General features: G+C 42.1%; 1 protein-coding gene across 1 annotated transcript in view; it reads left to right on the forward strand.

Annotated features, from left to right (window-relative positions):
* Positions 1–6,633: 6,633 nt before the first annotated feature.
* The window catches only part of BMP6 (bone morphogenetic protein 6), a 133,928-nt gene continuing 125,416 nt past the window's right edge, over positions 6,634–15,145 (forward strand). The window contains exon 1 of the mRNA XM_018560339.1: positions 6,634–7,149. Coding sequence (XP_018415841.1) covers positions 6,693–7,149 — 457 coding nt within the window. The 5' untranslated portion in view covers positions 6,634–6,692. The remainder of the gene's footprint in view (positions 7,150–15,145) is intronic.

Below are 15,145 nucleotides of genomic sequence, written 5' to 3' on the forward strand. Positions count from 1 at the left end.
ATGTATACAGTATATTTCTTAGCTATGACCTAAATTTCACCACAAGATGTCCCTCCTCGATCTAACCTTGAGTGCAGCATTCATATATACCATGCACATATACAACACAACCTGGACTTAATAGGTGTTGCTTTCGATGAGGTTATATCGGCACTACTTTTGCACTCATTTTTTGTTAAGCCGCTCAGGAAAGTTGTGGCCCCCAGGAGATTTTGCCATTATGTGCAGGTAGGCTAAGCATATTTTCACATTATGGCACACTTATCTTTTGAATGCCTTTCTCCGACGATGTGACAGCCATGGTCTCCCTCATCACTGGTACTTTCATCTTTACCATGGTCTCCCTCATCACTAGTGCTTTCATCTTTACCATGGTCTCCCGCATCACTGGTACTTTCATCTTTACCATGGTCTCCCTCATCACTGGTACTTTCATCTTTACCATGGTCTCCCTCATCATGGTACTTTCATCGTTACCATGGTCTCCCTCATCTCTGGTACTTTCATCTTTACCATGGTCTCTCTCATCACTGGTACTTTCATCTTTACCATGGTCTCCCTCTTCACTGGTACTTTCATCTTTACCATGGTCTCCCTCATCACTGGTACTTTCATCTTTACCATGGTCTCCCTCTTCATGGTACTTTCATTGTTACCATGGTCTCCCTCATCTCTGGTACTTTCATCTTTACCAGTGTCTCTCTCATCACTGGTACTTTCATCTTTACCATGGTCTCCCTCTTCATGGTACTTTCATTGTTACCATGGTCTCCCTCATCTCTGGTACTTTCATCTTTACCAGTGTCTCTCTCATCACTGGTACTTTCATCTTTACCATGGTCTCCCTCTTCATGGTACTTTCATTGTTACCATGGTCTCCCTCATCTCTGGTACTTTCATCTTTACCATGGTCTCTCTCATCACTGGTACTTTCATCTTTACCATGGTCTCCCTCTTCACTGGTACTTTCATCTTTACCATGGTCTCCCTCATCACTGGTACTTTCATCTTTACCATGGGCTCCCTCTTCACTGGTACTTTTATCTTTACCATGGTCTTCCTCATCACTGGTACTTCCGTCTTTACCATGGTCTTCCTCATCACTGGTACTTCAATCTTTACCATTGTCTCCTCATCACTGGTATTTTCATCTTTACCACAGTTTCGGGGTCTTTTAGGCTGGAATCACATAACTCTCTGGCATGCACGTAGAAGTTACTATATCCCAAATCAGTGTGCCAAGGCTGCTCAGACAAAAAATGCTGACAGACCAAAAGAAGTATTTTTAACAGAAGAGACATAGACAGACTCTTCTATCATAAAAAGCCTACCCATCAGGATTAAAAAAAGTTTACTACTCTTGCAAAGTTTTCTACCTGGAGATCTTATCAGTACCACCGGCACTTCCTGCTGCTTGCAGGCTGACAACAGTAAACCACCACTTCACATTTAGCAGCAACGTTGTCAGTCTGCCATGTGCGCTCCTATGTCCTGCATATCTGAAAAACATTATTTGTAAAAATGTATATACTGACACAATGACAAACATACTAAAATACTACAAAAGATTTTGGGTTTACATACACTGAAGTAAAGTATGACCTAATACTTAAAACTGATCTCCAGCTTTACCTTCAGTGTTGTACAGGCCCCCCTCCTGTACTGTAAGCTTTTCACAATGTCCATTAGAATGTCCAACATGTTAGATAGAGTCCGCCTCATTTCCTGGCTTGAGGATGTCCAGTATCATCTGATTCCACCCGACTCCATCTAGGTCCTAAAAAACAAAATGGTAAAGAGTTCTGATTTGGGGGACTTGATGATGACAGATTGGGGGCAATCTGATGTAAATGTACACATGTCCACTTACATCTGACTCCCCATAGACATGGGTCCGGTAAGCTCAACTTTCGATGGAGTAAAAAAGTGGACAGAATCCGATGTCACAATGGTGACATCTGTACTTCTCTGATCAGCAGGCAATCCTTGCACAGATCCCCTGCTGATTGGAACTGATGGAGCCCATGTGAAAGGGGCCTTATGTACAAACATGATGGGCTTTTCCATCATCAGGGACCTGTGTCACTTTCTCCTCATTCTTATCTGGATTTTCAGAATAAGGAGAAGGATGCTGTCTTCTATGAACTATAGATGGGATGTAACTTTACAAAATTGAATGTGAACATTGACTAGGATTGGATTTATTCTTTTGGACCATGTGTGCAGTTCTGAGAATCCAGCTCCAGACTTACGCTCTTTTCCACATTAGGCGGGGAGGGTATTTTAAATTCACACTGTGTGCTGTTTAAAAGCCATGATTAAGGCCAAGTACGGCTGAAACACATATGCTGTGTAAAGAGAATGTTGTGAACAGATCCCGAGTAACTGGTGCCACACCACTATATCAGTCAGTCAGTCAAAAAAAAAAAAAGATTATAGAAAAAGTAGGGCTTTAATGGCACTATATGATTATAAGTCCAATGAACCACAAGGTAATTTGAATAAAATATTATTATTTTATTGATTACAACTGCATAAAAACGGCCATATTAAAATTCATATAGATGTGACATGATTGAAAGATAGCCCCACAGACTACTCATTCCATAATTAAGGCATATCATGTACCCAAAACATAATATATTCAGAACCTGCGGACCTGATTGGAATATTAACCATTTCATCGCTGATAATGATAGTACCTATATATTATATAGTATCCTATATAATAAATTGAAATATAAACCAGTCCAAATTCATGTAGGTAGATAGACTTCGCTGGAAACAGAAGAGTGGATGGTAATTCTACGCGTTTCACGCATAGATCGCTTAATCAGGACAAGGAGGCAATCTCATATGGAGCCGATAGGTGCACATCCACTACGACCCCCCCCAAAAAAGTTGATCCTAACAGGAACCCCACAAAGGGGAGATGGAGGCCAGAGCGACACCCGGCTGAATGAGGGAAGGATAAGGGCAGAAGCCCTGGATCAAAAGCACCCGACTATCTTGGCCAGCCAAGGAGACTCAAGAGCAGGAGGAAGGAGAGAGAGGAGGCTAGCAATCAGCACAGGATCAATCCCTCATGAATGCCGCCGATGTGTGCAGGGCCGTCCTCAAAATTCTATATAATTTTAATATGGCCGTTTTTATGCAGTTGTAATCAATAAAATAATAATTTTTATTCAAATTACCTTGTGGTTCATTGGACTTGTCATATGGTGCCATTAAAGCCCTACTTTTTCTATAATCTTTTTTATTTGACTGAAACACATATGCTGTTTTACATCTGCAGATTTAGGATTGTTTTGGTGGATGCTGGTGTTTTTTCAATTGTAGGCTATCTTACACTGAGGAGCAGTGTGGCCATGAACCCTACAAAACACAAACTGGACAAATATGCAGGTTGAGCAGTATCATAACTTACTTTTGCCCCAACCACACTTCACCACATACGTTATCAAAGCAGACATACCACTACCATGCGATAGGCGTGTGAAACATCTGTAAGCTATGGTGGCATCTAAATATGTGGCCAAGGGGAGACTTGATCATGCAACCTGTCAATGGCCGGCTCATCTTCAATCATGGATTTCTCTATGCTCTGTTAGCCGTCCCGGACATCAACGTCACCAGACTCCTCCCCCTTCGTTAACCGACGGAGCCACTTGGGGAAGTCTGCCATGTGCGCTCCTAGGAGGAGTCCGGTGACATCGATGTCCGTGACGTCACCGGATCTCCGACGGAACTCCCGGAAGCCGGCGGAGAGGTGAGTACGGATCAAAAAAAATTTAATCGATAAAAAGAATTAACAATTAATCGAGGAATTAATCTTTAATTTCCGCAGCCCTAATATATATATACAGAATGTCCTTAAATAAACCTAATTCTAACAAATACTTTCTAAACGGTAATATGTGAAATGTAGCAGCAATATATAGATATATATATATATACACACACACACACATACACGGATATTGGTTACGAAAAGAAAGAAATAATAAAACTGCCAATCTGACCTGCAATCCAAGAATACTGTGTGCATTACGCTACCCGGGCATCCTGTTGCTATGGCAGCCAGTTGTGGGAGGAGGGGGGCAGAATAAGACAATGCCTGCCAGTTTTCTTGCTTCTATTGGTTACAGCACTGGATGGTGTGCAGCTGGTACTTACAACAATATATCGATATGCAAAGTGTCCTCTGCCAAAAATCCCTACTTCCCAGCAATTTGTCCGCTTTAAGGATGCAATGCTGAACAGAGTGACAACGCTGCGTGAATCCACTGCATGCTGCTCAGCGTTGTTACCTTGTTGGGGGAGTCACTTGCAGAATTGACAGGCATTTCAATATAGCAATCTGCATTAAAGGAGAAATATAGGGTTAGGGCTTTTCCCCATAGTTCTCCTTAGGGTAACGGGAGGACACAAACTAGCATCCTCCCATCACCCTAAGCTCAGTATACCGCGAGCTGTAGCTCGCGGTATACTGAGACGCCGCAGCTGAAGCGGATCCCGACAATTATGTCTGGATCCGCCCAGCTGCGTGAGTGACAGCTGGCTCTGCCTATCTAGAGGCAGAGCCAGCTGTACCCGCCCCCTCCCCCGTCCGTTCCACCAGTCAGCGCTGGAGGATCGAAGGGGGGAATGCAGCCCCTCCCCTGCCACGGCAGAGAGCCGTGACAGGATCGAGAAGTGAGCGAACGCCGGTATGTGTTCGCTCACTTCCCGATCTACTGAGCCGACCTGTGACAGTCTCATTGTCACAGGTCGGCTAGAACTATGAGGTGAGTGAAAAGCACTCACCTCATAGTTCTCCTTTAAGGCTCTATTCGCCCCATGTGAGTTGGCATCCGTTTTTCAAAGGATGCCAACGCAAGGACATCTGAAAATGAATAGGTGTGAATGGGAGCAGTTCACATCCACCCGTTTGCATTGATGCCCTCTGTCCTGCGCTAAAAAAAAATACTACTTTGCTTTTCAGGGCAACGCCATGCTTATTTAATGGACATCAATGCAAGACATAATCAATACCTTATAAAGCTTAGTATAAAAATAAAATCAATGTAACAATACATGCTAACATACTATGCCAATGCATGTGAACGCACACATTTTGGTGTGAATGCACCCTTAGTCCCATCACACCATAGCATGGCAGGAATGCGCATCATAGTGACGCATGTCCCTGCACATTTGTGTGCATTTGTTACCTGCATTTGCCATGGGTCCCCATTGATTTCAACAAGGGTCCACATACATGGGAAAGTAGTGCACATAGCAAATCCTGCAACATGCGTTTCGCGCTGCCAGGTTCTCTGAAGCCCTTTTCAGCCATTTACTGCGTTTTTAGCCACGAGTTTGTGATTTGAATGTGCACGAAAACTACATATTATTCCGGCCACGTTTGAGGTGCCAGTAACTAGTAGTGCTATTAACACTAGTGGTGTGATTACCTAGTAATAGTACTGCAGACGCGTTCCACATTTTTTATGCTCTCTGTGAAATGCTTGTCAAAGCTCGCGTTTTTTCCCACACTGGACATGCGTTCATGGGATGCGGTGGTGTGAATGGGGTCTAAATTATATTCTCAACCAGGGTTCCATGGAAGGGTTTCTCCTGAGGTTGCTAGGGTGCCCTTAAGCAGTGGCTGATTGACCTCCCATCTCATGGTGCCTGCATAGTTCCAGGACCAATGCCTCTTGGCAGAGGCAGCAGCATGGCAGCAATGATCATTTTAGCTGACTGTAAGGGTTGCATTCTTCCTACTGACTGCCAATATAAAGGGCATTTTTGCCATTAACCCCCAATTAATTTGTTTTAGTAAGTGTTTTAGTAAGTGTTTTCTGAGACTTGAAAATGATTTTAAGAGTTCTCTGGGGTAAAAAGGTTGAGAAAGACAGTTCTAAGTAGTGGACAATCATGTGCAGCAGTCCTTCTTTTGAAAGCTGCTTGTCCTGTGTTTTTTTTTCCCCTGTAAGGTATAGATGTACCTTTTGTGGTCCAGTCACTGCAGCTCTGGCTCCTGGGGTGTACAGTAGTGTCTGAGTCTGGGATCGCTAGTTTCGCTCAGCGATGTGTTTTGCAGTCTTGTGCGAATGACTTGAATGGGTGCATTCTACAGAATGGCCACTAGATGTCTCCTGTGCGCACGTGTTCCCAGCACTTAAATCTGTGCGCAGAAGAAGTGAGTCAGTACATGCGATGGAAGAAGAGCAAGGCACGGAAACCTCCAAGAAGTTTTCTCTTCCCACTGCAAAGGGTGTATGACCCCGGACAGCACAAGTGATGACAACTGCTCTATACTGAGGCTGAATTCCACCCCATTGATTTGATTGCCATTAATCTGCAGGAGCAGTCATTGTGGGCTGGTGTTCTGGTGCTGGTTCTGACATATGCGATTGTGATGGCATGCGAGGTGATGAATGTTTTGGCAAAGATACAGACGTATCATGCCTATTACTAAAGTGGACAGTTAGGAGGAAAGTGGGAAGGAGTGAGCTGGCTGGTACTTCTCTTTGGTTCTAGGCAGGTGTTTGACATCTCTCATACAGTTCATTGAGAACCATCTGGACTGTAGACTTGAAATGATAACCCTGATCTTCTACTTTTTTATACTCTTCTACTATCAGTAATAGCTGGTAGAGGTAAAGAGCTTGGACCCTACATGCACTTCTTTCCTAGCAGGGAGCATGGAGTGGTCAGCTTTATCTTTTTCTGGGTCACTCTGGTTCTCTTGCTCCCTGCTGCTGTCCCTGGCACAAGGGACACTGGTTGAAAGCAGCAGAAGAGCTAACATGGACAGTGGCTTCTTGTACAGGCGCTTGAAGAACCACGAAAAGAGGGAGATGCAGAAGGAGATCCTCTCCATCCTTGGACTGCCACACAGACCAAGACCGGTGCATGGACTTAGCCCTGCTCAGCTGCACCAGCCTGGAAAACTGAACTCTGCTCCCCTTTTTATGCTGGACCTGTATAATGCCATGTCTGGCCAGGAACAGGGTATGGACATCAGAGACTGGTCACAAAGAACAACTCCATACAGCCATCAGATGAAGGTCAAGAGTCTATTGAGCAGTCCACTGGCCAGTGCCCAGGACAGTGCTTTCCTCAATGATGCTGACATGGTCATGAGCTTTGTCAATCTGGGTGAGTCTTTACTCCATGCCCACCCTTTTCAGCAAAGGGCTGCTTTGTATATTAACAGACCCAAATGCTGTAATCATTGCTTTCATGTCAAATATGTTGCAGTTTCCACAAGCTATTTTGCTCAGATACACATAGAAAAGATGCATATGGTAGAGATTTATTGCACTGCAAAGATACTATTTCTGTTAAAACATGTGAATTGAGGCACATATGGGGAACACACAAGAAATGGTCACTTTAAAATAGTTTTGTTTTTTTATTCAGAAGCCCTCAATTGCAGTTTTCATTGACATTGATTTCTTGTTTTACACAAAACAGTTCATTAATTTAATAAGAAGGTAAAAAAAATGCTATGACCACTTATATTAATAAGTAAATAAAAACAGCGCAGTGAGAAAATGGAAAGTTACAACATCACATGACTTGAGATGACATTGCAACTTTTAGTTGGTGGCTCCAGACTGATAATACTTATTACAATAACCCATAACACAGGATGACATGGAAGTGCTGAATCAGGTTTACAGATTATCTGCTAGCGTACATGTGTAAAAATAAGGTTGATATTAATATGGGAATGAGTTCGCTGTGAAAGAAAGTTAAAAAAAAAAGCTCTGAAATCCCTTTAGACACTTTTATTTTTACTAGCTGTTTGCAGTAATAGGGTTATTTGGCTTTCCTTTTTCCAGTTTTGTTTTGATGATGTAGCAGACGTGTACGATGCTGGTTTTCCAGTTTTGCTTATTTGCGCTACCACTATAATTACTACCCTTTGGATTATACTGTAATGACATAATAGTATGATTTATTAAGACTCACACACTCTACGGAGCGGTTTAATCATTGCAGTGGTTATGGCTAGCTATTTATTTTGTAGTATTTAGTCGAATGATGGATATAATTCCGCATAAAGTGTAACCCCTATCAACAAACGATTTGCTCCCTTTTGCTCTGTTACAAATACCATTGGAAGAATCTTGTTATACTTGTTTGGAAAGTACAGCAACAAGAAAAAAAACTGTTGGAGTTCTGGGTCTTCTCTGTATTTCCTGTGTTATCTCCTGTTTTTTTTTTATTGGACTACAGAATGATTAACCTTCATGTTGTGGAGATCTGAGAGTAGGTATAGTTGAGTAGTTTAGCAAAAGACACTGGGCAGGACTGACAATGTTCAGTTCCCCAAAAAGGTGAGGGTTGCCAGCCCACTACAGGACTTAAGAGCTGAGGGCATTCGGGCAGATGAAAGGGTGGTTTTCTGTACTTGCAGGAATAAAACATGGGGAAATGTACATGTATTGCATATATTTTTGCTAGGTGCAGTGTTTCTCAGGTGTCTAGAGGATTAAAATAGCTAAAAAAAATTCTTATACTTATTAAAATGAAATACTTGAAGTAGTATGTAGGTTGCCAGTGCTGATCTTCTATAAAATACCATTTGTTTTCAGCTTCAGTACTTTCAGAATCACTGACGAGGCACAAGCATGCAGATAGTAAAGTGAGAACATGTGATCTACCTACCTGCTTCAGGGCAGTGACTCAAAAAGTAATAAAGCTGATGGATCAGCATGGCAAGCAGGCAACAAAAACATATAGAATTATACTAGGTCAGCAATGGCAGAATTTCTCAGAGAACAGGATTTATTTGCAGCAAGTTTGTGGACTCACCGTACTTTCTCAAGTGGTCCCAAAGAAGTCAATAGAAAGTATACAATTAGGTATCCGTTCATGCCCTTGGTTTCTCTTCAGAGTCTCCCAGGAATATACAGTTGGGTTACAGTAGTATGCAAATATTGACCACATTTTAACTGGTCAAAGCTCTGGCTTGTCTTTGTCAACCCCATTTCTTCCTGTTGGTCACAAAATATAAAGGGAGAGATGGTTCAAAGCTTTAGGTCTATGGTTCACTGCTCGTTTTGGTCTAGGGAGGAAAATAAAAAAGTAATACTCACCCTATCCTCCGAGCCGGCTTGCCCTTAGACAGGATCTTCCAACCTTGCCCCTCCTCCACAAGATTCTTGAGTCATCGCATTCTATACAGTGTATAGGACCTGACCACTGCTGACCAAAGCGGTGGTCAGTATTTGCATAATAAATTACCACTGGTTTGGAGGATCCTAGTTATTTTGTCGTTGGCATGTTCTAAGTCAGCCATTCTCAAGCAGAGTTCCATGGAAGGGTTTCTCCTGAGGTTGCTAGGGTGTCCTTGAGCAGTGGCTGATTGACCTCCTATCTCATAGTGTCTGCATAGTTACAGGACCAATGCCTCGTGGCAAAGCCAGCAGCATGGCAGCAATTATCATTTTAGCTGTCTGTGAGTATGGTATTTTGACCACCACTTTCAAGGTTGCATTCTTGCTACTGACTGCCAATGTAAGGGGCATTTTTGCCATTGAGCCCCAATGAATTTGTTTTAGTAAGGGTTCTCAGAGACTTGAAAATGGTTTTAAGAGTTCCTCTGGTGTAAGAATGTTGAGAAAGGCTGTTCTAAGTAGTGGGAAATTATAGGGCTGCAGCTAACGATTATTTTCATAATCGATTATTTGCCCGATTATTTTTTCAACTAATCGACTGGTTGCATTGAAAAAAACTCTCTCTCTCTGCCCCCCCCAACCGATAATGAGAGTGGTTGGCAACTATTTAATTCAATCGATTAGTTGTTGCAGCCCTAGAAAATTGTCAGTATTTCCACTTTATTTTCTGTAGCTGCAACACTACATTTGAATAATGCAGGTAACAATTTGAAATGGTCGTGTCCAGAGTGGATTCTGTGTTGCTTTGTGACATGACTGCTGGGTGACAAGTTGTGGACAAGAAAATAACTGCTGGGTGACAAGTTGTGGACAAGAACATGACTGCTGGGTGGCAAGTTGTGGACAAGAACACGACTGCTGGGTGGCAAGTTGTGGGCAAGAACACGACTGCTGGGTGGCAAGTTGCATACAAGAACATGACTGCTGGGTGGCAAGTTGCATACAAGAACATGGCTGCTGGGTGGCAAGTTGCATACGATAAAATGACTGCTGGGTGGCAAGTTGCATAGAAGAACATGACTGCTGGGTGGCAAGTTGTGGACTAGAACATGACTGCTGGGTGGCAAGTTGTGGACTAGAACATGACTGCTGGGTGGCAAGTTGTGGACTAGAACATGACTGCTGGCTGACAAGTTGCATACAATAAAATTACTGCTGGGTGGCAAGTTGTGGACAAGACAATGACTGCTGGGTGGCAAGTTGTGGACAAGACAATGACTGCTGTGTGGCAAGTTGCAGGCAAACAAATTATGTCTGTTGAATTTGGTCCATTAAATTGTAATACAATTATTGTATGTATAGCCAAACCTTTTTATAGATTTGGATTGTGTTGGGAATGGTTAAGAAGCCTGTTCCTTCAATTCTTGTCCCAGAGAATCGACAGTGAGAGGAAATCCCCTTTTAGACAGTTGTCACCTCTTCTTCAGATGACAACTCTAACATTTTGGATTTCCAATCACTTTCTTTTTCATTGACAGTGGTCACCTGCTGGACCAATAGAGGGAGAATCTACAGGGACACAGGCGGCAATAAAAACCAGACAGGGGTTCTAATTAGGGCTGCAGCTAACGATTATTTTCATAATCGATTAGTTAGCCGATTATTAAGTTCGATTAATCAACTAATCGGATAAAAAAAAAGGGCTCCAGTGATGGACTACTAGTTTCTATTGAGATTGTAGTCCATCACGGCAGCAAGCTTGGCACGGTGGAAGTATGGTGTCGAGTGTGGTGTGCAATATAGTACATTATACAGCGGCGCAGTGCAGAATACCAGCAGCTATAGAGGAATGTAGCAATAGTACATTATACTATAATGTACTATTGCTGTGATTTGTAGTCCTCTGTAGCTGGGGTTATTCTGCATTGCACTGTATATAATGTATTATTGCTGGGATTTGTATTCCTCTATAGCTGGTGACATTCTGCAGTGCGCTGTATAATGATTATACGGCGAAATGAGGCAAGTTGCATACGAGAACATGACTGCTGGGTGGCAAGTTGCATACGATAAAATGACTGCTGGGTGGCAAGTTGTGGACTAGAACATGACTGCTGGGTGGCAAGTTGTGGACTAGAACATGACTGCTGGGTGGCAAGTTGTGGACTAGAACATGACTGCTGGCTGACAAGTTGCATACAATAAAATTACTGCTGGGTGGCAAGTTGTGGACAAGACAATGACTGCTGGGTGGCAAGTTGTGGACAAGACAATGACTGCTGTGTGGCAAGTTGCAGGCAAACAAATTATGTCTGTTGAATTTGGTCCATTAAATTGTAATACAATTATTGTATGTATAGCCAAACCTTTTTATAGATTTGGATTGTGTTGGGAATGGTTAAGAAGCCTGTTCCTTCAATTCTTGTCCCAGAGAATCGACAGTGAGAGGAAATCCCCTTTTAGACAGTTGTCACCTCTTCTTCAGATGACAACTCTAACATTTTGGATTTCCAATCACTTTCTTTTTCATTGACAGTGGTCACCTGCTGGACCAATAGAGGGAGAATCTACAGGGACACAGGCGGCAATAAAAACCAGACAGGGGTTCTAATTAGGGCTGCAGCTAACGATTATTTTCATAATCGATTAGTTAGCCGATTATTAAGTTCGATTAATCAACTAATCGGATAAAAAAAAAGGGCTCCAGTGATGGACTACTAGTTTCTATTGAGATTGTAGTCCATCACGGCAGCAAGCTTGGCACGGTGGAAGTATGGTGTCGAGTGTGGTGTGCAATATAGTACATTATACAGCGGCGCAGTGCAGAATACCAGCAGCTATAGAGGAATGTAGCAATAGTACATTATACTATAATGTACTATTGCTGTGATTTGTAGTCCTCTGTAGCTGGGGTTATTCTGCATTGCACTGTATATAATGTATTATTGCTGGGATTTGTATTCCTCTATAGCTGGTGACATTCTGCAGTGCGCTGTATAAAGGGGGAGCGTGGCTTATGCGCCCTGTGGGCACGGCGGGAGCAGCTTGCGGTGGGCGTGGCTTATGTCCGGCCGGCGCAGCGGGACGGAAACAACGTGTGACGTGTGCTTCAGGCCGCGTTTGGAGCCCCGAACAGGGAAATCAATCGATAGTGTACGAATCGACGATCGAAAACGTTGGCAACGTTTTCAATCGTCGATTTTAATCGACTATATCGATTAACTGTTGCAGCTCTAGTTCTAATAAATGTTCTACTCTACCAAAAAAAATGAAAGAAAAGTTTTGGCTATACGTACACTTTAAATTTAATTATGCCTTTGGTATATGTAAAATATGGCGACTTTACATTAAAAGAGTATTCTTAAAATGTGTTGAATTCTCATGTCTGTCATAGCCTACGGAAGATATGGATAAGATTGAATTTTGCTTTTCAGCAGTCCACTGCTGAAAAAAACAAAACCTCCCACTCATGTTGTTTTCTGCAATATGCCATCACAAACAACGGATTTGCCAATTGTCATCTTTCCCAAAGTCGGGAAACCAAAAAGAATGAGGAATTACACTTTAATTCCTAAATATAAGCTTGCATTCCTTATGGAGTTATAATTGCAACTTGTTAAGATTTAATTTGTGGTTTCTTCTGCTTGGTTCTACCCCAGTGAAAACACCTGATTAGCTTTACAAGTACACACAATCTGTATGTGCTGTCATAGTGATGGCATTTGTGGTCTACATAAATTAACTGAACATGTAAACTTTACAGACATGTTAGGTTCAGTATTAGTCATGAGATAATCCTGGAATCAAGAATCATATATGACAATTTCTCTGTTTGTATCTCAACAGTTTTATATATAATCATGAAATTCTCACATTCAGTGTTGAGATGAAGTTGTGTTTCGAACACTTGCATTTTAAAGCCGAACTCTGGGATAAACAAATGGTGTCTAAATGGAGAAGGCATGGGTATTCTTAATTGAGTCTTAGAGTGCTTTGCGTATTTCTTACAGATCTAGGCAGTAATCCACTATAAAATTCCTCTGTGCAGGAGCTTCCTGTAATAATGACTGGTCACTGATATTCTTTCTCCTTGTGCAGGGTGGCTGGTCTTATCGCCACCCCTCCTGTAGTTTTCTGCAGGCAGCCTGTAGTTGGGTGGGGCCTGTTGGGCCCCTCCCATATCACTGCTCTCTGTACAGGCTATGTGTAGCACAGTGATGATTTGGGATGCACCGATACTTTTTGAGTACCAGTGCAGATACTTGGCATTTTAATGAGAACTATCAGGGTTGCAGCGGTTGCAGCTGGGACCGGGCTCTGGCACTCCTCCACTGTCCTAAAATCATTAGTCTGTATTGTTTTAGAAAAACTGTAACAACAAACAAAAATGTATCAGTACTTATATCTGTGAGTACTTGGACAAGTACCAGTACTTGTACTCGCAAAAATGGCATCGGTGCATCCCTAATATATATTTATAAAGAAAAAATCATACATTATAACAGGGATGCACAAATCCCAGGAGCTCCGTGTGCTCCTTACAAATGACAGCTGCCTCCAAACTTTGAGTTTTTCTCTAGTCTTGTCTTGGAGCTGGAAAAGTATCTGTACATGTACTTGTACCGAGTACGGTACTTGGCATCAGTGCATTCCTAGTGATGATGTCCCTGCTACTTTTAGAAGGTGATATCTGGGTTTGTAAAGTCATTTGGTGCACACAACCTAGATTTATATTCTCTGTGGCTATTGAGGGATCTATTTAAGTGAAAGCTGTTGTGCCTGGAGTTCAGCTTTAACTAGTGAATGGTAACAATTTAGCTCCAGGCATTCTGCTTTCATCACTGGCTAATACGGTATAAATCTCTGCTACTACACATACTGTATACACTAAAATGCTTACAAAGGGCTGCAGAGGAATTTGTATTGTATTCTCTGGTGTATGGTAAATATTTTATGTCCTTGGCATATTGCTGGTATACGAAGTGCCCCTGTGCCACCACCAAAAACAATTAAAAAAAACTATTTTAAATGAATACATTCCTGGATAGGTATTTGTTTTATTTGCCTGGAATTCTAATTTAAAAGTCCACCCAACATTAAAGCCCAACTCCAGGCATTTTTTTTCATTAAAAGCCCCTCCCCCAGCACTTGTAAAAAGCAAAAATCATCTCTGCCTTCAATACTCATCTCCTCACTGCTGCTGTATCCCACACCCTACAGTACCTCTTTTCTGCCACAAGATGTCATCATGCATGATTCAACCTAGAAAACTGAGGACATACTTTGAGTACAGGCATGATGGACACACCTTCAACACTGGACTCTAAACTCGCAGTGTAATGATAAAGAGGTCATCATGTCAGTAACACACTATATGACCATCCACTGTTGGAAAATGGACTAAGTGAAAGAGAACCCCACACATTACATGATTGCCCTGGAAACTTCTGGAAAAAAAAGTATTGAAAAATAAAAGCATAAAATACACATTGTAGGAGTTTCCATGGGGAAAGGGGGCAGAGTCCAGATTTGGGCTTTAATGTATCCAAAAGTTTAAGATGGTAGATGTTTGTCAATGTGTATGGGGATACCATTAAAGCTAGACACAGATCTTGAGGAAAAGGGTTTGCAGATCATGTTGGGTTAGTTAATCTCAACTAATATTTTACCACAAGTTAAAGTGGGATTATGCACATTGTTTTACTTGTGGGTGGGCTACTACAGAGTTTTTAATGTGATATGGTCATTTTTGACATAAAAGCAGGGTTTCTGCAGTCATCAGAGCCTACTAGTAACTTCTGAGCACAAGCTCATATATGTTTGTGGAAGATGCACTCCAGATTTGGGAACCATGTTAGCCTGCAGTAGAGCTCAGGGTGTAATAGTATGACTATAAAGAAGACAAATAAAGCTGAAAGGAACTCCTCCTACTTTATAATCACTAACATGGAAAGTTTAAGGGGAGTGAAGTGTTACAGGTATTTCAACCCTCTCTAACCCAACAACCCAATCCCCCCCCCCCCCCT

This window comes from Nanorana parkeri, unplaced genomic scaffold, assembly GCF_000935625.1.
Source record: "Nanorana parkeri isolate BGI_ZX_2015 unplaced genomic scaffold, ASM93562v1 scaffold451, whole genome shotgun sequence".
Classification (NCBI taxonomy): domain Eukaryota; kingdom Metazoa; phylum Chordata; class Amphibia; order Anura; family Dicroglossidae; genus Nanorana; species Nanorana parkeri.